Below are 25,928 nucleotides of genomic sequence, written 5' to 3' on the forward strand. Positions count from 1 at the left end.
TTTTTTATTCTATCTACCACAGAATATTTACTTTTTTCCGAGAGTGATCGCTTTGTCAAAATTCTATTTTGAATCGCAGTTGTGATAATTATGTCCCTGCGAGACACCGTATCCGGTGACGCGAGCTCCTCCTAGTAAAGTCATGACAGTCACCTGACTGAAACAGTTTTTCGGCTATTTTGGCTGTTTTCTCTATGAAATACGTAAACATTCATTCGTGTCACTGGAATTTAAGTATATTACACGTTGAATGACAAAAGAAATGTGTTTTATTATCTCCGGAGTTGGGTTATGGCTAACGTAACTAGTTAGCTAGCCAAATTAATGGTGAGTATTTAGTCGTGGACAAACGCCGAAGTCGAATTTATAAATACTCATATTTTTAAATTCGGTGCTAATGTGTGTTTTGTTTCGCAATTGCAGCGTTTGTGTTTTCCTCTGGATTGTGACTAAATAGGGACTTACAATGCCTCAGTCGGCAGGTATCATCAGTGGCATCCAGAGGATGGTTCTGTATGAAACCAGAGCCGTAAGTTTACTTCTTTATGTCGTTATTGTCACTCTGTCGTTGTCACTTAAACAGTCTTGCCGCCTATAGACTCCACATTTTATCTCTTACCATCTCTCTGTAACAACACCAAAATTCCCTTATAGTGTTTTTTGTACTTCTTGTAGATATTAGCAGGAACAAAGCACAGTAAGCAAAAAAAAACCGTAAAGAAATAGTTCAATAATATAAGTCGTTTCGCAGATGAGCCACTTGTAGGCTTAGATATTATAATTATTATAAGAAATAAATGCATAGGTAATTCGTATTACTAATTGTCTTGTATGGATTTCCTAATCTAGCAGGTGTAAAAAGAGTCGCCTATTTAGTGTTTTTAAGGTTTTACAAAGCGCAAGGATTTAAATTCTAATGTGAAAGATATGAGGCTACCTGGTTATTGTTGTTATATACAGGAAACACTAGATGGCAGCAAAGTATGTAGTTCATATGCACGTCTGCGTCAATCCATGTGAAATATATTTCCTGCATAAATACACTGCTCAAAAAGTCAAAGTAACTCTTTAAAAACGCATCAGGTTTCCGTGGGAAAATAAACATGCCAATATCTGTAAAGATATGGACGGGAAAATGTGTTAAGCGATGCTGCATTGTTTCATGGAAATGAAAACTTAAAATGGTACTCAGTAGTTTGTATGGCCCCCAAGTGCTTGAATGCTTGCCTGACAACTATGGGGCATGCTCCTCATGAGACAATGATGGTGTCCTGGGGTGTCCCCTCCTTGATCAGGACACCACTGAGCTTCTAGACACTCTGAGATGCAACCAACGGTGTCGGGGGGGGGATCAAAACATAATGTCTCAGAGGTTTCTTTTGGATATAGTTCAGACAAGCGTGGGAGGTAGTCAGTGATATCAAATTCCTTCCTCCACCAGGAACTGCCTGCGTGCATTTGCCTTATTGTCGTGCAAAACTCATCCCGCTGAACAATGCTACAGGTAGCATATCATTCTCCACAGCATCCCCCTTTCATGTCTGTCACATGTGCTCAGATCAATATCCCACATATTATATTATCTTGATTCTATTCTAAAAAGTGTTGAGAGTTGAGTTTTTTTGAGCATATACATTTAAATATGAGTAGATTTTAATATGTTGTATTCCTTATGGGATATATTAGTTTACATTTATATTTGAATAAAGTAGTGGTTTATGTCTTGCACCAAATTTCATGCAATCTCTGACAATTCAGGACAAAAACCGGTTCATTTTACTAGTAGCTTGTGTAGAAAAAAACAACATGGCCCATTAGTTCTGGACAGTACAGACACAACAGGTTCCTATTTCATGCTCACTTTTGGATGGAAAATGTTAAGGCATACAGAAATCCAAATCCAAATTAGAGAATAATGGCTTAATAAAAACAGACACAAAAGGAGCACACAAATTTCTAGAGTTTGGCTTGTGATAGAGAATATGCGATGTGCTCATGTTTACTGGACCTTTGTATCAGATCTTCTGCAGGATCTGCCTGTCTGTTCAAGGCAGTGCATTGAGTGGTTAGCAAATTTGGTAGATAATAAGGAAAAAAGCCTTCGCAAATTGAGATGGCTGGACCCCTTGGAGTGTTGTATTTTAACACAGACAGGTCTGTCTAGTTCGTCTGGTATAAAAAATAATTTTGTGCCATTTTATGTGTTTCATCAAAACTGGCTGTACAAACTGAACTAGGCCAAATGTACGTGAGAATTTTCTTTTGTGTAAAACACGCATCCATATAACTTTAACAATGTACATTTAAATGTGTTCTGTTCTGTATCTGTCCTGGCAGAGATACTTTTTAGTTGGGACCAATCAGGCACAGACCAAGCACAGAGTGTTGAAGATTGACCGCACAGAACCCAAGGACCTCGTCATAATTGATGATAAGGTAAGCACAGCAGAGTTAGCACAGTGCTAATGTAAAGGCTTATGTAATACAGTAGCGCTCGCTCAGGGTAGAATTGTACAATCGCTCAGCCTGTCCCTGGTGTATTGGACATGACAGCTTTGCCGATCAGTGCTGAGTGCATGTCCTTTTCTCCTGCTCTCTTCATTATCAGGATCTATGAGCTGGGATTTGATTTGTCTGCTTGTGTTGAGTGTGATTATGTTTATGATGTGTTTGTTGATATGAAGTACCCATGACCGGGCATCCATCACTCCCACACTCATTCTGTTGCTGTAACACTGACCTCAGGAAACCTTCTCATTTGTTTGGCATAGTGGAATGTATTCTAATGCCAGGTAGTGGAATTGTTTGTGTGTTATATAACAAGAAAAGAAACAAAGTGTATATTTATAATGCAAATTAAGAAAGAATTTGGATTGAAGCTAATCCATTTTGTTTTAAGTGTTTTTACTAAGAATCAGTTGTATCACCTTTGTAGAAATTTAGGGATATTGATTAATCCAGACCTCATTATCAGATGGAACCAGATTATTAATAAGGCCTGCCAGGTTGATCGCCAAAAATGTTCCCCGAGCAGAAGGAATTGCCTTGTGTCTTCATGTTAAAATGAAGCGGCATTTGGAAGGTGCAGTAATTCTGTAGCACCTAGAATTTCTTTGTCTGTATTGTTGTTTTAGCATGTCTACAATCAGCAAGAAGTTCGAGAACTACTGGGCCGTCTGGATCTGGGAAACCGGACCAAGGTTGGCCAAAAGGGTCTATCCGGTCTGTCCAGGGCTGTCACAGCCTTTGGTATTGTAGGTGAGTACAACCCTTCAGCTGTCTTTCTCAGTGTTGTAGAAATTTGACTCAAATTGAATTCTTTTCAAGTTTAAATTTAATATAAAGAAGCAGCAAGGAGAATTTTTCACATATAACTCCCCTTTAAATTGTACAAAATAAATTTGCTATAAAATGTAGATTTGTGAGAGTTTTAGACTTAATTTCTGTTCTGTTTCAGAAATGCCAGTTGAAATACCCTGTTGTTAACTGTATACTGTAGATTTTCTCAGCCAGCTTGTGTTATATAGAAACTTTGCATAAATGTGTCTAATAATGATTTTAAAATGGCTAACTGAGCGCAACTGTACGCGCCATTGATTTTTAATCTAGTGGCTGTGATATTAATAAAGTTACATTCTAATGCACGCAGTGGGCTAAAGAAAACCCAATGACCTGGTTAAATGTACGGGATTATTTAACCCACTTTCAGGTGTGCTTTCTGTTTCTTTGCCTTATTTTTTCCACTATGCATTCAACTGTCCAATTTTTGCAACACGTTGACCCAAATGTGGTCCAATCTATTGACAATTTATATGGCCGCTTAGCTGTTAGCATGGCCCAGATTTAAAGCTGTATAGCCAAATGAAAGTCGGCTCTTTTCAGGACGTCACATCTAAGTGACTCAGGAACATTGCTGACACCGTAGAAGAGATCGGTCACACTGACACAGACAGATTGTGACTTTAATGCCTCCTTGAATAAATGAGATATTGATTTCATTTTTTTCTTTTTACATACACGTGCCCACTAAAGTCACTGTGTCGTGTGTGATAATTGCAAGAGTGCAGTGCAGAATCCTGTATCTTTATTACTGGATTATTCAGTATATATTTTTACACTGTTTCCATCCATTTGTCAGTCTGACCCATCTCTGACCGAAAGAAGCACATCAAGCTAATGTCAAAGCTGGTAAAGCTGCAAGAGAAGTATTAGGGTCATGGATGGTAAAAAGATGCAGATTTTTAGTTATGCAGGAATAAAAAACTCACATCTGCAGTTCTTATGTGCACTTTTTCAGCATCACATTTCAAATTTTGTTTTTCGTATCATTAGCTTTGCATGTGGGGAATAGCATCATCCACAGTACCTCTTTTATGTATTCTGTGTATTTTAGCTTCAGTTAGGAACATTTTACTATTCAGGTCTCAATAAATGTCTATTATGTTGTATCTCTGAGGGCCCTGATGAGGCAACATTGACTATATTTAGACGGCCAGCTATTATGTATTTGATTTCCCACCAAAGGGAGGATAGGACATCAGAAGCTAAAAACAGATCCTTTCATCTTGTTACATGAATGCGTTCCGGGTCAGCGGTTTAATTACAGAAGGTAAAACAATAGAATGATCTACTTAGAAATGAATGGAAAACCTTTATTATTAGCCCGTAATTGTGAAACCTTGTTAGAGGGAACTTATGTTTACAATAATAATGGTGAGGTTAGTTTAAGGGTTTTTGTTTTTCTGACAGGTTTCGTGCGTTTCCTCGAAGGATACTACATCGTGTTAATCACCAAACGTAGAAAAATGGCCGATATCGGCGGCCACTCCATCTACAAGATCGAGGACACGAGTATGATCTACATTCCCAATGACTCAGTCAGGGTTACGCATCCTGATGAAGGAAGGTAATGTTGCACTGTCTTCCTTTTCACATTCTGAATGAGTTTCTCATCACCATAACTTTGTGTATCAGCATTATCTGCACTTCTGGTTATTGCTATCACTGTATTTAGTTTGTCTGGTTTGGTTTTGGTCTTTGCAACATTGTGATGATCAATATGCAATGTATTCATGGCAATGAACTATAACAATGACATTGACACACTAATTTAAAGAATGATGCTGAATGTATACGAGTGACCATCATTTTGCTCTTGTAGATATATTCGGATTTTTCAGAATGTTGACCTTTCCAGCAACTTTTACTTCAGGTAAGAGCTCTTATGTCCTTCTGTATAAAGTTAATGTCATTTATCAGTCATAATTGACTAGATTTTTAGATCCATGGCATTCGTTAAACCTTTCCCTCCAGTTGTTAATTTGTGATGCACGTAAACTGTGTTCTCTCTTGAACAGTTCTGTTTAAAATGAACTTCCTTCTGTGCCCTGCAGCTACAGCTACGACCTGAGCCATTCGCTGCAGTACAACCTGACTCTGTTACAGAGGCCCTACGAACTGTGGACCTCACCACCATCATCAGCTGAAGAGGAGGTGCAGACTCAGACTAAACCGGACAGCTTCGACATCTTTGAGGACGAGGGTTTACCTGCACAAAGTGAGCCCAACATCGGACATGCTAAGAAAGCAGCACTCAATTTTTACATTTTCACTGCCCAATAGCACATATAACCTGTGCATCTGTCTACTGACACTGATTAATAATTCAGTAATATTGCTATTGCTAAGCTAATTTGCTACCTGTTATTTACATCATGTGGATTTTATTACAATAACACAAGCTTAATCCCCATGACAGCAGAGTAAAACAAATCTTTCTTAATATACCGGTACTCTTGTTTCACACTTGGGGGTCACCTCCACTTTCCATTTGCTTTCTGTTTATTTGAACTGTAAGAATGAAATGATCCAAGGGTTTTATGTGTCCCTGCTCTTCCGCCACAGTGGTTTATGGCGTCAGGAACGAGCCGTACTACAAGTACGTGTGGAACGGGAAGCTGCTGGAACGAATCAAGGACATTGTGCATCAAGACTGGCTCATGTACATAATCCATGGCTTCTGTGGCCAGTCCAGTATCCTTTTCAGCTCTGCCCCCCATATCCCTGGTTAATATCAGAGCACACCAATCTGTTTTTCACCTTTTATTCCTATGGAAATTTGCCTCAGTAAACTATCCAGCACATGTTTCAACTTTGTTTTTTTTATAATTTGACCAATGGCCTGCGCTCCCGCCCAGCTTCTGCAGTATTAGCTGAACTGTGTGACCTCTGTCAGAGCATGTGGATGACTATGTATGTTCCCCATCATCACACAGCAGGGGGTAATTGCACTCTCGCCATCTTTAACCTCAAAGGAAAATGAAACAACATTGGGCATAAAATGTCCAGCATTATTGATTCATTGTACATTTTTAGTGAAGAGGAATATTTTAACATATATATTCAATTTGATGTGCATTCAGAATGATTGGGGATTAGTATTAGACTCTCCATAAAGAATTCCCCCTTGATTATTTGAGCTTGTTGTAGCATTGATGCATTGACTTCTGCTGCAGAGCTGAACAAACACTCTGATTTATGGGGGTAAAATTCAGCCTTGGGTTTGGATTTCAATTATTCACCATCAACTCTCCTTTGCATAAATCAAATTTCATAGTGTAAAATATGCTGCCCTTCTATCATTCAGTCAAAATCCCTTGCTCTTTTCTCATATCAGCACTGTAAACTTTTAAACTCAATGTCAGTCCTGATTTTACACTTGCTTGGACAATAAATGAAAATGATTTGCCCTTTTTTTTGGCTCTCTTGCCCCCCTAGAAAAAGTGTTTTTAGCATTGTTTGCATCAACTCTCCTTTAACAAACAACCAGAACTTCTGATCTACGGCCGACCTGTCCACATCACCCTCATCGCCAGGCGTTCCAGCAAATTTGCTGGGACTCGCTTTCTGAAGAGAGGCGCAAACTGCGAGGTACAGCCACGACTGAAACGGAAGGCGAGATTAGACGGTGGCGAGTGGGCCGTATGCCACGGAGATGATTGAGATGGGTCAGGTTGAGCACACGGGGGTTAATTTGACCTGCTGCCTCCTGCTTGATGATGCATTAGTGTCTGTGGGAGTGAGCAGGAGCGGGAACGAGGAACTAATTTTCTATTTGAACGACCCTCCTGATATAACGCTGTTCAGTTTTCAAATTTCCTGCTCTTGTGCTAAATGCCAAGAATAAACACTGAGTTATTTTTTCATTTTTTTATTGTAGTTTCATCATGTTTGGCCTCTGTAAAAGACAGTTTAACCTTCTAACAGGAATAGTAACAACTGCACTCTTCATTTTAGGTAAAACATTTAGCTGGGTCAGAGAGTCACATTGGTTCAGAACCTGAAAGTTATTGTGAGTGCACCCCAAATTAATTTAATTGCACCCACTCATTCTGGTGCTTAGCTAACTATGTGATGTCAAATATTGCTCTTTAAAGGCCTTTGCTTTACAAATTTCCATTTAACCCACAAGGAATTTGAAGAACACCCCTGACAGGGTCAATGGTTGACAGACAGAGGCTGTCACAACTGTGCAGCTTTTAAAGGACCCAGAGGCTCTAGATAGAATAAACATAAACTTGACAGTTTAGTAGAGCTTCCATTTTCCAGATGGTGTCAAATATAACAATAAAGTTCATATTTTGAAATCAATGGCTGAATCTCCTTTACCAATACAATTATTACAAAAAAGGCCTTTTGAAGGACATCAAGAGTGACCTCTTGCAGGTTGAAATGTAGATATCACTCCAGTGGAACTCTTGAATATCTTTTTCTCCAGGGGGACGTAGCCAACGAGGTTGAGACGGAGCAGATTGTCCACGACGCCTCAGTCATGTCTTTCACAGCAGGGAGCTACTCCTCCTTCGTACAGGTTCGAGGATCCGTTCCACTCTACTGGTCCCAGGATATTTCCACCATGATGCCCAAACCCCCGATACGATGTAAGAACCCTGACGGGCGTCTCTTATCTCTGAGGTTTTACATTACTTCCCTGTTTTATATATTAGCTGTGAATTCAAACATAGATTATCACCCTCTTGAGGCCATACATAAAGGAAGAGAACAAATGAAAGAGAGTAATTTATTCTGATGGCGTGGGTAGACTGTCTATTTTCACTACATTTATTCAGCCTTTAAGCTGCCTTGCTTTATGACACTGAAGACAGAATGTAATTGGAAAACCTGCATTCTTCTCAACTACTGTGACACAAATAAATGTAAAAAAAAAAAGTCCCAGGTGAAGGCAGGACACCCCCTCTTGAGTCTCATCTTTGTTCCCTTCCTTATTATGAGTGAGATGAAATCCTGGGATAAAAGAGATTGTCAGATCTCTCAGAATGATAATATTGTATGAACCGCTGCATGTGTGTCTGCCGTGCATGCGTACAATGCCAGAACTAAACCTTCATCTCTTTTTCACTCGGTTTGCCCTTTAGATTATCCTCAGGTGGCATTTGCCGATGTGATGGGGACATGCTTGACGTCTTCAGCCCTCTACATTTAAATTTGAGTTATTGTGCTGCTTCCACATAGACCCTTGAAGGCATTACTTTTACATTACATTTCTGAAAATGTTGCCTTTAAAATCTCCTATTTCAGATTTCATCAGTGGAAGTGCATCAGATCTAGTAAGGCTCAAAGCCAAACTGCTACATAGAGTACCAACACTACTTTAATGGTGTTTTAATAGCCTTTTTCGTCAGTGTCAACATCTACAGTTCAGTATACTGGAAGACTAATTCAACATTTATGAACTCGACTTGCGTGCCTTGTTGCTGTGGATGGGAAGAGATTTGGATGAGAAGATTAATATCACTTTAATTCATGCCTGCTAATTATTCTGTGAATTGCAAAAAGCCAAAGATCATCTCTGAAATTTGCACTGGTCACATAATTGCAGCACTAGAGCCTATCTTTGGATGCTAAATTATATCTGTCTTATCAGCCATCATCCACCAAAAAGGAGATCATTTTTACAATTGCCTCGCCTATTCTCCTTATTTTCTCATCCAGTCAGCTACTCTGAAATGATCACCTGAACCTCTTTTCTCCCAGAAAGTTTAACATTTTAGTCAGTTCTTCCTTTCAAATAATGAATTTGGTGTTTTGAGTGCAGAAAGAGAGTGACTAAGAGTACCCTGGGTGTTTTCAAACACGCTCAAAAGCCACTTTCAATGAAGTTATAATGACAGGTTGATTTTCAAATGGCTTGCATATAATTAGATGGAAGACACGTATTATTTGCAAGTAGGTCAAAAGTGTTAAAGGGACGGTTCGAGATGAGGGACTATGAATGCGACCACATTGATGTCTCCCATTGTTTTGTCTTTGCTTGAGTGTTAAGACTTCTTCTTACATCCGTACGTTTCGATTTCCCTTATCGGTAGTGTTTGGTTCCTCTCATCATTGTATCAGCTCTGTCTCCTTACTGCTTCACTAGGGTCATGTTAGGTCATAGATGTTACATCATGGGGGCATTAATTACACAATTATTTACACAATTTATTGATTAAGGTGTTTTATTTTGAACACTGAGTCTGATCTACAGTCAGATACAGTCTGATCTACTCAATGTGGATTTTTTCACAAGTATTTAACAAATGTTGTACTTCTCTTCCAGTGGACCAAGCTGACCCATACGCACATGTCGCAGGTCTCCATTTTGACCAGATGCTGCAGCGCTTCGGCTCCCCCATCATCATCCTTAACCTTGTCAAGGTAACACGCAGGCACATGTACCAAGGCTTTGTTTTTGTCCTCGAGACATCAGCGTGATTATTCAGCGGAGCGTTTTCAAAGAGCGAACTGACCTCACATCAGTCTCTTGATTTGATATTCACAAGAAAATATGGATTTATGAAGCTACAGCAGAATGGATAGATGATAGACAAGAACGTGAGAAAGTGCTAAACTGCGGTATGTTCTACAGATTTATTTTGGCTGTAAATGTAACTATTTGAGTAATAACTGAGATTTTGAACTGATCTGGAGATTTTACAATAATGATAGGTCTCCCAGTGTCTGGTGATTTGCAGTTGGTAAAATTGTAACTGGTTGAATGCATTTAATATATTTAAAGAAACAAAAACAAAAGGCTGATAAAAGATTGGATTTCATTTTTTTTATCTTTAAAACATACACATTTAAGAAACAAAAGGCAGCATCGGTTAGTGTTCTGTGAATTCTGTGCACCTGGGTATTACACTTCTTTTAAAAATTCATTCTGTTGTCCAGTAATTTGTGTATTGCCTTTTTGGCATGCACGCGCATGGACACACTCTGTGGCTTGAGTTTCAGGCTCACGTTGTCGGTCCCATGGGGAGCGCTGAGATAAAGGACCAATCACAGACCTCTATGGTCTGCACAAGCTGAAGCCATGTGATATGTGGAAACTGCAGGAAGTAAAGGGGACTCCCGGCTTATACAGTCTTTTATACCAGAGCAAAGAGAAAGGAACTGGCAATTGACCATGAAATCATGACAGTCCATCCCTCCATGGTGATGTCACCTCTGGGATTGGCGCAGTGTTGAGCTGTGAGTCGGTGGGTTTCTGTGCGCGTGTGAGGAAAAGTGAGCACGCACATGGCCGACCACGTGAATCAGTCCTCCAGCCAGCAAACTTGTTTGTTTTGACAGCGGAATATAAATGGGACTCCCTCAAAACCGTTTTATCAGTGAAGTAATTTCAAACAAATTGCCCTTTTTTTGCAAAGATGATTGTTTTTTATGAAAAGCTAAAACCCCAAATAAAGACAAAAGCCAGAAACATGGGGTCAGAAAGATAAATTCAAACACACTCTGTGTCCAGCCCTGTCATGTGTAGGTGTGGGTGCGAGTCTTTTGTATTGTCCATGTTTCTTCTATTTAAACCTTTTAAGATTAAGATTAAGATGTACTTTATTCATCCTTGTGGGGAAATTGAATTATAGTAGCAACCTATACAAAGTATAGAAACAGAATAAATAAATACAGATAAGATTAGAACGTTATAAGCATATATACAGCATATATTATAAGCACATATATATATAATATATACATAATATAATATATACATATTATAAGCATTATAATCATATATACATAAATATACAATAAAATAGAAATAAAATTACAACATGAACATTGCACAGTTATTGTTATTGGCTGGGTTTGGATGAGTTATACAGTCTGATGGCGGACGGCAGGAATGACTTCCTGTAGCGTTCCTTAGAGCAGCGAGGCTGCAGGAGTCTGCTGCTGAAGCTGCTTCTCAGTTTGTCCACTGTGTTATGGAGGGGGTGGGAGGGATTGTCCATGATTGTCCACAGTTTCAACACCGTCCTGTCCCTCACCACCTCGTCCAAGTTATCAAGTCTACAGCCAACAACAGACCCTGCCTTTTTAATGAGTTTGTTGAGTCTGTTGGCATCCTTTGCTGTAATGCCTGCACCCCAGCACACTGCAGCAAAGAAGATGGTGCTGGCCATGACAGACTGGTAGAACATGTGGAGCATCCTGCTGCAAACACTGAAGGACCTGAGTCTCCTGAGGAACTAGAGTCTGCTCATGGCCTTCTTGTAAACAGCATCGGTGTTTGTGGACCACTCCAGTTTATTGTCCAGCTGGACACCCAGGAACCTGTAAGATGAGACTATTTCCACATCTTTCCCACTAATGCAGACTGGGGAGGGAGGGGACTTGCTTTTTCTGAAATCCACCACATTCTCCTTCGTCTTGGTCACGTTGAGCTGCAGAAGGTTCTCCCTGCTCCACCTGACAAAACTCTCCACAAGGTCCCTGTATTCATCCTCCTGTCCATTCTCCACACACCCGACTATGACTGTGTCATCCGAGTACTTCTGGAGATGACATGTCACAGAGTGGTACTGGAAGTCAGCTGTGTAAGTGGTGAACAGAAAGGGGGAGAGCACAGTTCCTTGAGGAGCCCCTGTGTTGCTCATCAGGGGGTCGGACACACAGCTCCGCAGTCTCACAAACTGTGGCCGACCTGTCAGGTAGTCCTTGATCCAAGAAACAAGGGAGCATCCATCTGCATGTTCTCCAACTTAGCCCTCAGCAGTCTTGGCTGGATGGTGTTGAAGGCAGAAGAGAAGTCAAAGAACATGACCCGCACTGGGGTGTTTAGTCTGTCCAAGGAGGAGTAAGCCCTCTGTAGCAGGTATATCACTGCGTCATCAACCCCCACCTTGGGCTGATAGGCAAACTGCAGAGGGTCCTGAAAGGGGCTCACCAGAGGTCTGAGGTTTACAATAGACTCTTGGTAGCGCTTTTGTAAGTGCAGGTCCGTTATCTGTCCCAGGGGAGATTTGCATGCTTTTGTGTAAGGTGGATTGTATGACACGCGCTGTCTGAATGCAAAAGAAAATGCACATGCATTTAGAGATGTTTGTATGTGGGCAGATGTGGGGACGAAGATGCGCCCATTATCACCTCAGGTGATCATTCATGACTGAGGAAATCACTTATTGATTATAGATAAAACAGGTCACAGAAGCAAGCTGGGAGTGTGTGACTGTTTTTATGGGTGTTTTTTCTGCTACGGTATAGGATAATGACATGGTTATCTGTCAGCCAATCTCACTTTCACTGACGTGTTAAAACCACTCAGAAGAGATGAATTGGCCAATGTTAATATCTGATTCAGCAAGAGAAAATAAAAGTCTATTGGTGTCCACGTCAGAGACATGTGATGAGACTCTAAGGTCAACCCGAAGATGGTTCTTTGGTCTGATTAGAATAAAATGGACAACAGGGTGAATGCCGTGGAGAGGCTGAGGTTAAGATGAGAACCTTGATACAGACTTTGGGTTGGATTTCAAAAGGGTAGCTTCTATCCAGGCAATTTTGGAGAGTCTGAGCAATTTTATGAGGAGGATTTGTGTAAATCAGCAGTAACCAGTTGTCAATATGCAGAAGATTGAGAGCTAGAAAACAGGTAAAACCTAAATGTTATATTAATCTGCTCTGTTTGACTTTAGAGCAAATTATTACTTTTAGAAAAATGCAATTTAAATTCCTCCCTATCTGCAACTGGATAACAGTCCTGTTATCTCCACTATCACTGTTCAGTCTTAAAAATGAGGTTTACAACCCCTTTGTATGTGTGACACAGGATATAGGTCTTTATTAATGTTTGTTTCTCTACAGAAGCGTGAAAAAAGGAAACATGAGAAGATTCTGAGTGAAGAACTCTACCCAGCTGTGATCAACCTCAACCAGTTCCTCCCACCAGAAAACTGCATCGACTACATCGCCTGGGACATGGCCCGCTACACCAAGAGGTCCAGACAGTCTTCTGAGCAGTGTGTCGGATATACAGCTGCTTTCACTTTTATCTATCTATAAAATACACTGACTCCCATTGGGAGCAATCTGAATTTCACCATATCGCTCACAGAATCAAACATCAGGGGCAAAGATCAGTAGCGTCATGCACCTGAAAGATATTTGAAGACAAATCTGATTGCTCATTCCTCTTGTTTTTCACAGTAAATTGTGCAACGTGCTGGACCGTCTGGGTATGATCGCAGAGAATGTGGTGAAGAGAACGGGTTTCTTCATTAACCGCTGTGACTTCTACTGTCATACCCTCAGACCAGACGACCGGTGAGCCTTTTCTTACCCCTACCCAGAGAGACAGGTGACAGATTTTAACCTTGGAGTCATTGTGATTCAATTGTCCTAAAAGAAAAACTACTTTAACTAAAGGGATGTTTTTAATCCATTTTCCTGTTCATACATATTCACAATCATACATTTATCGATGCAGCTTCCTTTTCAACCTCTGCATCTCTCCATTCTTAATGGAAATTGTGCCTGATGGCAGTTACGCCGCTGACATTTTTCTGCTAACGAGCTGAGAAGATTGTCATCCATGTGCTCCGCGCACGGTTCCTCCATTGCATCTTAATCGCCTTCGCCCAGCATTACCATTTTGTTACATAACCCAACTACCACACAGTGGCCAGTATTTATTACCCTCTCTGTGTTACCCAACACTTTGCAACATTATTTGTGATTTACTCCCATTTCAGACGCATGCACTCATAAACACATACGAAGCCAATCCCTCACCTGCATCTGTAGTTGCACTTAATGATTATTTCACATGAAGCCTTCACATGCATTAATTATCTTGTGGCTAATGAAGCCACCGAAAGAGATTCGTTAACATTATTTTCCTTCTCATGGAATTTTAAAGACTCAAATCTCTTCACTATTTTAAAAATCCTCTGGCCAAATAAACCCAATATTTTCCTCATGTTTCCCTGCCTAATGGCATCTGTGTCTTTATTTAATTTGTGGAGATTTAATGTTTAAACAAGTGTCCTCAGATTGGGCCGTTACCATTCATCTCGTTAAAAGTACAGGTGTCTGTTTGAGGAATACGATCTAAAGGTTTTATTGAGACCTTCAAATGGGACTTAGTGGATTTCTGACCTGTACACATGCATCAAGCCTATGCAAATATAACCCTGCGTTGAATTAATTGTATTGTTTTTTGTTTTTCAGGTGGGGAGATTTAGGTGGACATACAACTGCAAGGGGTCGAGTGCAGGTACAAAAAATAGTTTATTTGTTGGTAATATACATTTAGGCTTTTTTGTTTTCTGTTACCAGGCGGGTTGTAGCTCAGTCTGTTGGGAACTGAGCTAAGAAGCGGAGGGTTCTCAGTTCACACCCAAGTGCAAACAAAACATGAAATGTGTTCTGATAGTAGAGGAAGGTGCCAAAACACCTTCAGAGCACTGCCAAGATACCCTTGAGCAAGATACCTAACCCACAAATGCTCACGTAGGGCCCTGCGATGAACTGGAGACTCAATCAAGGGTGGGCCCTGCATTAGTCTGTTGTGTACCCTACTCCTGACAGGGTTATGGCGCGCTACTAACATTTTTATTAGATTTGTAACTTTTTTATTAGGTTAGTACGATGGATCTAATCATCAGAAGCATCACACATAAAATTCTAGGTCAAGGAAATTACATTTGCCCTAAAAGCCGCCATCATTACTGCAGCTCCAGAACTAGGCCAGCACATACAGCTGCGTGCTACAATAAAAAAAATTGTGACCTCGGTAACATTACCGCAATAATTTGCCCCTTTAATATACCTGAGATTAATAAAAAAAAAACAAGTGTGCCAATCTTTGTGTTCTAGACCGGCGTGCTTCGGACCAACTGTGTGGATTGTCTGGATCGGACCAACACTGCCCAGTTTATGGTGGGGAAGTGCGCGCTGGCCTATCAGCTTTATGCACTGGGAATGATCGACAAGCCTAAACTCCAGTTTGACACAGACTGTGTGAGGTAACGTACTCTAATGTTTTCTGTCCCCTTCACATATACTGCCAGAAAAAAAGCTTCCTGTGATTTAATTTATGTTGGTAAAACCAACCTCATCCCTATGGTTGCTGCACAATAACCATTTTTAATTTATATGCTGCATTTAGTCAGTTACATGTTCCATATGCATGCACTGAAATAGCTTTTTGCTGCGGCTTTTCTCTGAGGTCCATGTTAACAAGCTTCAGTCAAATGCTTGTGTTCATGGGACCTTTCAACTGCAATGAAATATATACAGCACGAACAGCATCAATGAGAGTGTTCAAGGTAGTTTTCTGTGTCAACTATGTGTCAACTAACTTGGACGATTAAGAATCTACACAGACATCAGTGAGAGTGATTCCAGCTATTTGTTAACAGAAGAGACCTTCCCAGAGAGGAAAAACTGCAGATTGAATGCCTTCACATGTCACTGGCACCATTAGAATGCCAATTTGTCCCAATCCCTGCTGGTTTACATGGTGTTGCCGTGTGTCAGGTTGTTTGAGGAGCTGTACGAGGACCACGGAGACACGTTGTCTTTGCAGTACGGTGGCTCCCAGCTGGTCCACAGGGTCAAGACCTACCGTAAGATTGCTCCCTGGACACAACACTCCAAAGATATCATGCAGACGCTGTCACGTTACTACAGCAATGCTTTCTCAGGTTCGTCACACAGACGCACGTACACACACACACACACACATTTGCAAGTAAAAATAGCTAAAATTCAGCACTTGCTGTTGCACAGCAAAGAAAAGCAAGTACTCAGTATTAGTGGACAATCTGTTAGACAAACCCGAGCTTTTCTAATGTCAATGACAGCTAACAATGAAAATCTGATCCATGTGCACAAGCTTCTGTTGCTACTTATGCACACAGATGTGTTCATGGAGAGATCTTTGCTTGAAATACACAGGGATCAACTTTTTATTTTTTGACAAATTAATTTCTACACTTCAGTTAATGATCTCATCTGGAACCTTCAAACTCACAACTTAGAATGATGATATTGATGATGTTGTTATACCAATGTGATGAGGGAAGATTGTGAAGGCTATCTATTGAGATATTTACTGTTGATGATTCACATAATGTGGAATTATAGTCAACAAATTTTGATATGTGTATGTGTGACACAACTGATATTCAGCCCAGGCTGAATACTGTATTATCCAGAAAAGAGGCCTTAATAATACCCAGTCCAGCCTTTGATTATCTAACATAATTGGTGGCCAAGGCCACAGATTTAATAGCAATGAATGGTACAGCATGCCAAAAAACGTGCTGAGCACTTAAACATCAAGCACACTCATGTAGACACATGTTACTGCATGCTGGTTCAGAGATGAACATTACATACATGGCATGCAGCTCAGAATGGAATAAATAGGACTTTACCCTCACAGTCAGAGCAGTTTGAATTTCTATCTAAAATGATAAAATTTAGAATGTTTGTAGGAAAATACTAAATTGGACATATTACACAGTATTTTCAGAACTACTGGTTGTTGTATAAGGCTTCTCGCAGAGTTCATGAATATTTCTTCTGTCTTTTGTCTTTTACCATTATTTATGTGTGTAATTTGATCCTTTTCCTGTTCTCTTGTTTTCAGATGCTGATCGGCAAGATGCCATCAATTTGTTCCTTCAGGTCTTCAGTCCATCAGATTTAAAGCCCCACCTGTGGGAGCTGCCTACTGACTTTTACCTGCATCAGCAAAACTCCATGGCTCTTCTCAGAGCTCGACACAGGTGAGAGCGCAGTCACACAGAGGCCTGATTATGATGATGTGGGGACATCATTGCACTAACTGACTTTGAAAATAGCATTTTTGATTGGTATGTAATCAGGTCATGACACATCAAATGTGATTCATTCAATATTCTCATTAAAAAATAACCTTCTAATTGAATGTAGAGTGAAACGGGTTGATAATTCATTACCACCTGCTGTTTAACATACAGCTGCATTTCTTTATTTAGTTGTGTTTCTGGCTATTTGCCATACACAATTAAAACTGTTAGCACTCACTTGATAGCTCTAGACTGCCCACCCTTACCTTAATATTACTTATAAATTGATATGCCAAATGTTCCTAACCTGAATAGGACTAATGCAACTCATTTCTGGTGAATGTGTTGTTTTACCTGTCAGTTTCTTTCTTTATTATATTAGTGCTTATTTATTGTGTTTCACTTTTGTATGTGTGGGATTAAAGCCTTTTTCCGCTGTTCCTTTTTTCCATGTTTTATAAAACGCACACCCAAATGCTGCTAGTTTATAAAATCACATTGAGCGAAGGTAGGTCAGCCATTATTCCAAAGAATGGATGGATCGAAGTTGAATTCAGCAGCCATGTGTTAGTTTTGCTCCAAAACTCACCTAAGTAGAGCATCGCACACTAAATCATTCTCAGTGCATCCGGTCAAATATGTTGAATTAAATAAAACAGCAATGATTCTGGAAATTCTATAAGTAGAGGTCCAGCCACATCAATTTTCAAATGTAGGTTAGGTCCTAAGAGGAAGAGTACATCTTGGAGTTTTTTTTCTATATGTTTCTCTTTCTGTTCTTCCAGCTACACCTATTGGTGGTCAGATGGAGTCCTGTCCTGTCTGCCTGTGCCCTATGATGAAGGTACCTTTTTATTATATTTAATCATAACAGAATAATGCAGGATATGTGAAAGATAAACCTGGTGTTAGGTTTGTTTATTTGACATTAACAGATTGAAAGATGCCTAATGCTCCGCTTTAATAATAAAATAATAAATAATAAAAAAAGACGGAGAGGATGGAAAGATGTATGCTTGAAAATGAGGAAGAATATGACAGGAGGTAGAAAGCAGTTTGTCTCACTTTATCAACACGTTTAAGCTTCAGCTTTGAATGGAACAGGGCAAAAATAGAAGAAAAACAACATACAACTAAGGCTGAATTTTTTTTTTGAAAGTAGGCTATATTTGGCCTTTTTCAAACAAAAACACTCACTCATGTGCCTGATTGTGTGTGCGCTCCTCTGGATTCAGTCCCCTGCGAGGACACCATGAAGAAGGTCAAAGTAAAGCGAGTGAACAGGTTTGATGAGAGCATCGACACGTACACTGAATTCTTCAGACCTTACGAGATAACCTCCTTTGATGACACTTTCTGCATCGCCATGACCAACTCTGCGAGGTAAAAGACCGCCACAAAACAAACGATCTCAACAACCCAGAGCCCCCCTATTTTAGTCTGTTGTTAAAGCTATTTATAATTTGAGAGCTCTGTTTGGCATCTGTTATTGCCATGGCAGCGACAGCTAATGGCGTTCTCTATCTGGTATCATTAAGGGAATTTATGCCTAAAACTGTGGGAGTGGATCCAAGTCCATTTACGGTTCGCAAACCAGAGGAAACTGGGAAATACGTGTTGGGGTGAGTATGCTGGGGTGGATCACTGCTTCTAAAGTTCAGACATTACCTCTGTTTGTGCCTTTCTATAAATGTGGGCAGTAGCAAGAGCAGCAAAGATGAAACCCTGCTCCAGAGGAAGACTGCCGCCAGCGCACCTCCTCCTCCAAGCGAGGAGGCCATCAGCAGCACGTCGGAAGATGACTCAGAGGAGGATCGCGATGATGATGCATCAGTGTCCCAGCGTTCTACCCCCATCAAACTGCTCACCGAGTCTGGCGAGAGCAGCCGCACACAAGAGGTATGAAAACCTCTTTGGATAAACATAAGTAGCATACGAAGCATGTAAATGTGATCGTGGCTCTTTTTAGTGTGTAGCCCATCCCCCTAACACTCTTATAAGTCAAAGATTAGTAACCTTCATTCAGGACTTTGTGGGAATATTATTTTACATATATATTATAAGTTGTTGCCACCTGCCTCTATTTCTATTTTTAAGCAGTATTTTGGGACTCAAAAGATTTTTCGACCTAATTTTGGTTTCGACACCCTTTCCGTTTGCGTCAGTCAGCAGAGTAATCAGCCTCACCACAGGAGCAAGAACTCCTATTTGCAAACTCAATTTGCATTTATGTTGGTTTTAGGAATAAAAATATATATGATTATGTCATTATTCTTGTTTGTTTACTTGACTCATCGCTTTCATGTGAGTTTTGCTGAAACTAACATACAATTGCACCCATATTGTACTTCAGACCTCACAAAATACATGTTGTTTATCCCTTTTGCAGACAGGCCTTTACTATTACTACTGCTTCTTTTAATACTATTACTACTTAATTATATTCACACATTTAATTCTGATAGTCAAACAGATACTACTTACCAACCTTGACCTCCAGCAATTGCACTGCTGACAGGACTTTTGTCAGTAATAACACAATTATCAGCATGTAGTAAGTGAATATAGCTTTGGTAGATGTACTGACAATATCAAATCTTCTTTAAATTGCTCTCTCGGTGTACTGTGTTAAACTTTTTGAGTTGATTTCATATCACCTGACAGACACTGTAGCCCCTCCAGGAGTGTGACTCCCTCTGCACGTTGCCGCTCTCCCCTCATATACACACTTACTAACAGTAAGTGTGTATATGAGGTGTCCAGAGGATTAAATGTTGTGGTCGCAGTTCTTTGTCGGCTGCCTGTTTCAACCAAAGCTCAAATGCTTTCTAGAAAATATGCACAGGGAACTCTAATCAAGGAAAAATGGTTGCAGGACTGGTACTGTACCCCCAAGTCTTCAGGTTGCAGCCTGTTTTTTGACAGCAGCCTCGTCTTATTGTTCTTTGGTGCAACACCTGCTGATGTTCCAGCCGATACATCACGCACCAGCTGTCTGCCTCCTTTATCTTGTTATGCACCAGGTGAAGGGAGAAACTGGGCAGGACGAGCAGGACACTTTTTGATTTTCAGAGTTAGCCACGAACGCTGTCATCCCCGGTCCATCAGTCTCTGTCCTCTAATGATTTATGTTGTCTTCTCCCTACCTTTTCTCTGGTCTCTCTTCTCGGGGGCCTGGAGAAACAAGTCCGTCATGAATATTCGGGGCCGGGCTACGAGCTCTCACGTGTTGTAAGCACGCGCTCGCGCTCACGCGTCTCGTGTCGCTGCCTCCGAGCCTGTCCCCGAAAATGGATTGCCAGAGTGGCAGCGAAACTGAAATCTGTTGAAATATTTATACACCAGATCATTACGAGGTTTGCCATGTAATTACACATGCTCATATCATATTAGCGCCAATACGTGTCCGTGCTCCCGCGCGAGCACGGACCGATTGGCGCCGTGTGTGGGTGCACGTGTAAGCAGGTGTTTACACACCACATGCATGTGTGTCGCGGGGTGTTTTTGCGGCTGGATCGGTGTTTGTGTGTGTTAACAGCTGCTTTTTGCTGGACATGGTCCTGGAGCCCCCTCATTTGTTCTCCCCTCTGCACCGCTCAGATCAATATAAATATAGTGAAAATTTAATGCCTGTCGTAACATGTAGTGTTGTCAGAAAACAGACGAAGAGCGAGAGGGCTTATTATTTTACAGCCTGTTACATAACCATTCTACTGTGGTTTACGTTAGGGCAGCGTTCGAGTTGATACACACACAGACATTAGCCTGATGACATCATGACTGTCCAACTAAATTACCTGGTTTGACTATATTAACCTAATATCTTGTTTATTACAGTCATTGTCCCTGTGTAAATGTTGGGTGCCATGTGAAGGAACCCCAAGAGGACACTGCCTCTGATCATGAAACCACCTCATCAGACACCAATAATCAAATTAGACCGTCCCTTGCTCAGATTCTCCTCCTAGGCACACTCTGATTGGGGAGTCGGCTGTAGAGGAGCAGCTGAACTTGGTGACCGCTTGGGTGCAATTTTTGTATGATGAGATGGTGGTGGCGGCAGCGGAGCTGCAGCACAGACGCCTGTCCTGTCGCTCTCACGTGCGCTCACTGCTGTTTATGTTTTTTTTTTCTTCCCTTCTCCAGGAGATGCAACAGCCATCCATCAACGAGCCTTATGGAATCAATCTGGCTGTGCTGCCTGCTGACAAAGACCTGCTAATTTATAAAAGGTGATGATGCATTAGCTCTAACTAAAATCCTCACACCCTTACATCTATATGTGGCTTTTCTTTATGGTTGTAGCTTTGGAGGAGCTCATTTGCACCTGTTGTAGACTGTTTTAGAGGATGCAGCACTATTCATAAAGTTTATGCAAAGCCCCTAAAAGAGCTGCACGTGTGAGCAATGTGTCACATGATCATAATAATAAAATAAGCAGATCATTGCAATATAAATGAAATCATCATGTTCAAGTTAAGGGAAAGGTGTGTGCTATAGTTTTATGGTGTCTAATGTCCTCCTCAGTGCCCCCGGCCAGTTTGTCCTGCAGTTTGCAGCAGTTCGTACATTCTGTGTGTTTTTTTTTTATCCGCACAACGAATCAACTGTCTATTTATCCAACCAGTCGTGAAGAAAAATGGTTTTATTGTTGCCTAAAACAGAGGACTGTGATGCGTGAGCAGTGGGTGGCAACACTCCCCTCAGGATGATGCGGGTCATTTTTTTTAAGATGATAATGAAACGCATCTGAACAAACTGCCGTTTGTCCACCTGTCCTTCCTCCTCGCATCCAACCATGTCGGATCGTCATTGTTCCACCTGGGTTACTGTCATATCCCTCTGAATGCAGTTGATAGAGCTTTGTTTTGAATTTCATCATAGCTACCTGCTTTCACTGTTAATTTCTTTGCATTTATTTGGATTAAACTGAGATTAATGGCTGCTAACGGTTCTCTCCATGAAGGGATTTAAAAGAGATAAAAATGACTAGCATATATGTTGGGTTTCCCCTTGCAGGTTTGCACGTTTGGGTGAAAGCCAGCACCGAGTGGACAGAACTGAACACATAAACCTGGCAAACATCATCTGCTTGTGAGTAAAACACGTGACAAGAGTTTCCCAACTCAATAATCCCCCCACCGCATGTGATGTTAAACATTTCATTTTTATATTGTTTTGCTGTTACAATCCATCCTTTTGATTTTGAACAACCACTTAGCATTCACTGTAGCCTTTGGACAAATGTGCATCGCTGCTCCCACTCTGTGCTCTCCAGGGAGACCTCTAGCTGCGCCCTCTTGAATCTTAAAATTCTGTATCCACAGACCACTTTACCTCTCGTTTTGTCATTCCATCTTTCCCCACATCAGCTCACCTCTCTGCAGACCACTGCCATGACCGAACTGCCGCCGAGCATGTGTTTGTTGCCTCGGTTACAGTTTATACTCGCCAGCACGTGGTCTGGCAATGTGCTGCCTCAAAGATACACAAGCAGCATTACTGTCTTTCTTTGTTATTCTCTCTCTCGCTCCCCCCTCCTCCTTTCACAGACTGCTTCAGAACCATTGTCACCAGCGTCCTTCTGTAAATGTTTTTCTGTGTATCTGCTCCACCTTCCACTGTTGACATGTCTGCTTTGCTAATGTAGCCACACCACCATGCTACAACAACCAGAACATGCCTGGGTTTCATGTTAAAAAGTGCAGCTGTAAAAAGAATTTTTATCATTTTTAAATTTTGCCCCTCTCATTGCCGCATCTGCCCATTCTTTTGCCCTCACGTCGGGTGCACAGGGTCTGGCAGGTAAGCCGGCTGTTGTGCAACAGTGCTATTCTGAGATGCTGTTATAGCACCCAAAACGTGTGTCCACTGTCAGGAGCCTCTCAGTCCACGTCTCCCTTGGTGTAGTTCCTCTTCCTAGTGGGAGCCTGACTCAGATCTAAAATGAGCCTGAATAATTTTGTTGGATCCTGAGTTCTGGTGATTCCTTTAATTTGAAATTTGTGAAGATGCAGGAAATGAGCTCACATCAGTCCTTTGGAAGCATAAACTGTTGCCTCCTTGCCAGAAGGTTCCAAATTTAATAACAGCTTGAGGCTTTCCTGCATTTGTTTGTTCTGTTCTGTTCATTTGTGCACTGCTTTTCTTTGTCACCCCTTCACAGTATGTTTGCCCTGGATGTCCTGAGCACATCTTTTTGCCTCCCATCCATTTGATTTTGAGTATCTGCTGATATCCGATACTTTGGCAATATTGTATAAAAAAAAGAAAGATCACCTCCAGGTTGTCCCTTAAGATTATTTTTGAAACGGTGAATAGATCGATGTGTTACTATTGAGTCTTAAAGCTCCATTTACTGGTGACAGGACGTTACCTGCTTTAAGGTACTGTATTTAATATATTAGCCAGCGCCCTCGGCATGAGTTACCCCCTGCTCCGTATGTCGGGTGGCTGGAAAAGAAGTCGATCCCTTCAGACGTTTATGATGCTGTACCACGTTGACAGCATACTGTAGTCTCGTGACTGGTCTGTCGCATGTTGAACTGCTGAAAAAACATTAGATTCAGGCATGTTTTCTGTCTCTGACCTTCTTTTATGAATTGTTGAACATAAGTGGATGAGTGTACATGCCTCCAGCGGTAGATTCTATATAAGAGTGAGTAATTCTGCAGTAAAAGCGCCCATTTCGTGCAGTTTCTAAGAAAAGACCTCTCACTGGCGAGCTATTTCTTGCACTCCAGCGGGTTTGAAAACGCAGTGTTTATCTTTCTTGGCAAACGATTTGGTCATGACCTTCTCCAGCAACACGTGCCATCCAACATTTGTCTATTTTTTACAGAGAGCCTGTGTCCCGTTTCCCCGAGGACAGCATCTACGCTGTCGCCCCCCCACAGGTGGACGAAGAAAGCCGCAAAGAGTTGCAGATCCACGTGATGACAGGTGAGGGCCAGGTGAGGCCGCTGCGAAGGGACGACATGCTGATGTACAGGGAGTACGTCAGGAACAGATACATGTGAGGCGCAGCGGCTCCAAACCGACAAAAGCCTCACGCAACGACCCGAATCCTCATTCTTGTTAGCGGCTACGGCACGCAACATTTATTTCCTTCTTTGTTTTAGGTTATTTCAATGTAAAATCACTTCAACTGATGGAATTTTTAATCTAACAGAGTTCTGTATTTTAAAAGCTGTTCATCCTTTTGTTAAAGTTGACCAACACTTTATTTTGTTTATTTTTGGGCTTTTATTTTTTTGTTTTTTTTGAAGGAGTTAAATAAAAGTTGCCGTTTAAATTTGTCCTTCTGCATATGCACGTCTGAGACGTATGTACGTAAACCAGTCCATGGATGGCAGGTCCAGAGTTCCCGTGTGAATCTTTAAAGTCAGATATGCTTTGAATGTTGAGTCAACATTATTAGTTCTGTTGTAATTGGGAACATTTTATTTTTAACAGACATCTGAATTTCGGTGACAGATTTTCACTCATTCATTAGTGCACTGATGAACTGATGTGGTTGTGTAGAATCATTTGGTTTGTCAGATGATTATTGTGCAGCTCTAAATTAAACTTGTATTTATTAACATAAGGTGCAGGACTGGTCTCCACTGTTTTTGTTTCAGACCTGGTTCCCTTCACGCAGCCTTTACAGCTCCTCCGAGCATCGGATTCATTTCAGCTCTTTTCAGCGCGCTGTTTATCCAACAGGTGTCACAGTGCCCAACGCCTCGGTGCCTGGGGGGGGGGGCAGCACATGATGCAACAGAGGGATTAAAGAAAAAATGATCTGCTCCCCCTTATTTAAATGAGGCGAGGCAGACAGATGGAGAGTGCGTTTGAAAATTTTTGTCAGAGTAAAAGAAACCCAAGAGTTCATCAATCCATTAATTTTTGGAGTCTTTGTTGTGTAAGACACTCTAACAAACAATTAATAAAAGCAAACACTTTCACTAGAGGAATCGATGACCTGTGGTCCCATGACACGATTTATTCTGCAGATCCTCCACCACAGCAATGATGAGACCAGAGGGCCCATGGTCGGGGCCCCTGTCCTGGTGCTGCTGAGGGTCCTGGGATGTTGACTCAAAGCAACGCGCTCACCCTCATTAGTGCCCCTCGATTACCTGAAAGCCCTCAGAATTATTTTAGGTGGTTTTTGCTCCTTTGTGGTGTTCCCCATCGGCCCTGGTCTCCAACATGAGTGACTGAGCTTCATGTGAGCGTTTAGCTTTGGAACGAAGAGGCGCCGCGCACCCCTCGTGACCACTGACAAAGGGTGTACAAACAGCTGTTGCCTGGCAACCAAAAATGGTTTCCATACTGTTATGCCGCTTTCTCTTTGTTATGAGGTGTTGTAAAAAAATAAACTTAATTTTGTAGGCGCTCCACTCAAAATGATGACATTTTATAAGCCTAAAAAGACTAAAATAATGAGATATACAGGTTGCTTGATGATCAAAGCACCTTGGCTTCTAATCTGTGGATGATCAAAGGGAAAAGTCTCCCTGGAATCCGGAGCGTCTCCGAACTTTGCCGAGCTCTTCCTTGGCCCATTGCCAACATGTCCTGAACACTTCACCTAAACCTGTTTATAACTTTGTGCGTAATTTTGCTGAGTCAGACAGACGGTCACAGAACCTATAGAGCCCAGGAGGGACCCGGGTCTGAGCTGGCTGCCCCAGTCACCAAACATTCGGTCTTACACGGATTTTCGCCGATACTCCTGCAACACTGGCGATGACTGACGTGTGTGGCTCTTATATTTACCCCCCCTCCCTCCCTCCCTCTCTCTCTTTCTCTCCGCCG

General features: G+C 41.3%; 1 protein-coding gene across 2 annotated transcripts; it reads left to right on the forward strand.

Annotated features, from left to right (window-relative positions):
- The first annotated feature begins 116 nt into the window (after positions 1-116).
- Positions 117-24,711, forward strand: fig4a (FIG4 phosphoinositide 5-phosphatase a). 2 transcript variants are annotated; one of them, XM_011612106.2, is made up of 24 exons: positions 117-327; positions 424-529; positions 2,338-2,436; positions 3,135-3,258; positions 4,750-4,906; positions 5,162-5,212; positions 5,394-5,557; positions 5,905-6,033; positions 6,830-6,930; positions 7,778-7,940; positions 9,620-9,717; positions 13,150-13,283; positions 13,492-13,608; positions 14,515-14,560; positions 15,163-15,311; positions 15,826-15,992; positions 16,943-17,081; positions 17,909-17,967; positions 18,359-18,506; positions 18,662-18,745; positions 18,824-19,022; positions 21,270-21,355; positions 22,143-22,217; positions 23,965-24,711. In XM_011612106.2, exons 2-24 carry the CDS (start codon positions 467-469, stop codon positions 24,140-24,142), a joined length of 2,730 nt encoding a protein of 909 aa, XP_011610408.2. In that variant the 5' UTR covers positions 117-327; positions 424-466; the 3' UTR covers positions 24,143-24,711. The 2 variants fall into 2 exon arrangements, with proteins under 2 accessions (XP_011610408.2, XP_029705662.1); XM_029849802.1 differs by having other exon boundaries at positions 18,827-19,022.
- Positions 24,712-25,928: the final 1,217 nt, after the last annotated feature.

This window comes from Takifugu rubripes, chromosome 16 (assembly GCF_901000725.2).
Source record: "Takifugu rubripes chromosome 16, fTakRub1.2, whole genome shotgun sequence".
Lineage (NCBI taxonomy): Eukaryota > Metazoa > Chordata > Actinopteri > Tetraodontiformes > Tetraodontidae > Takifugu > Takifugu rubripes.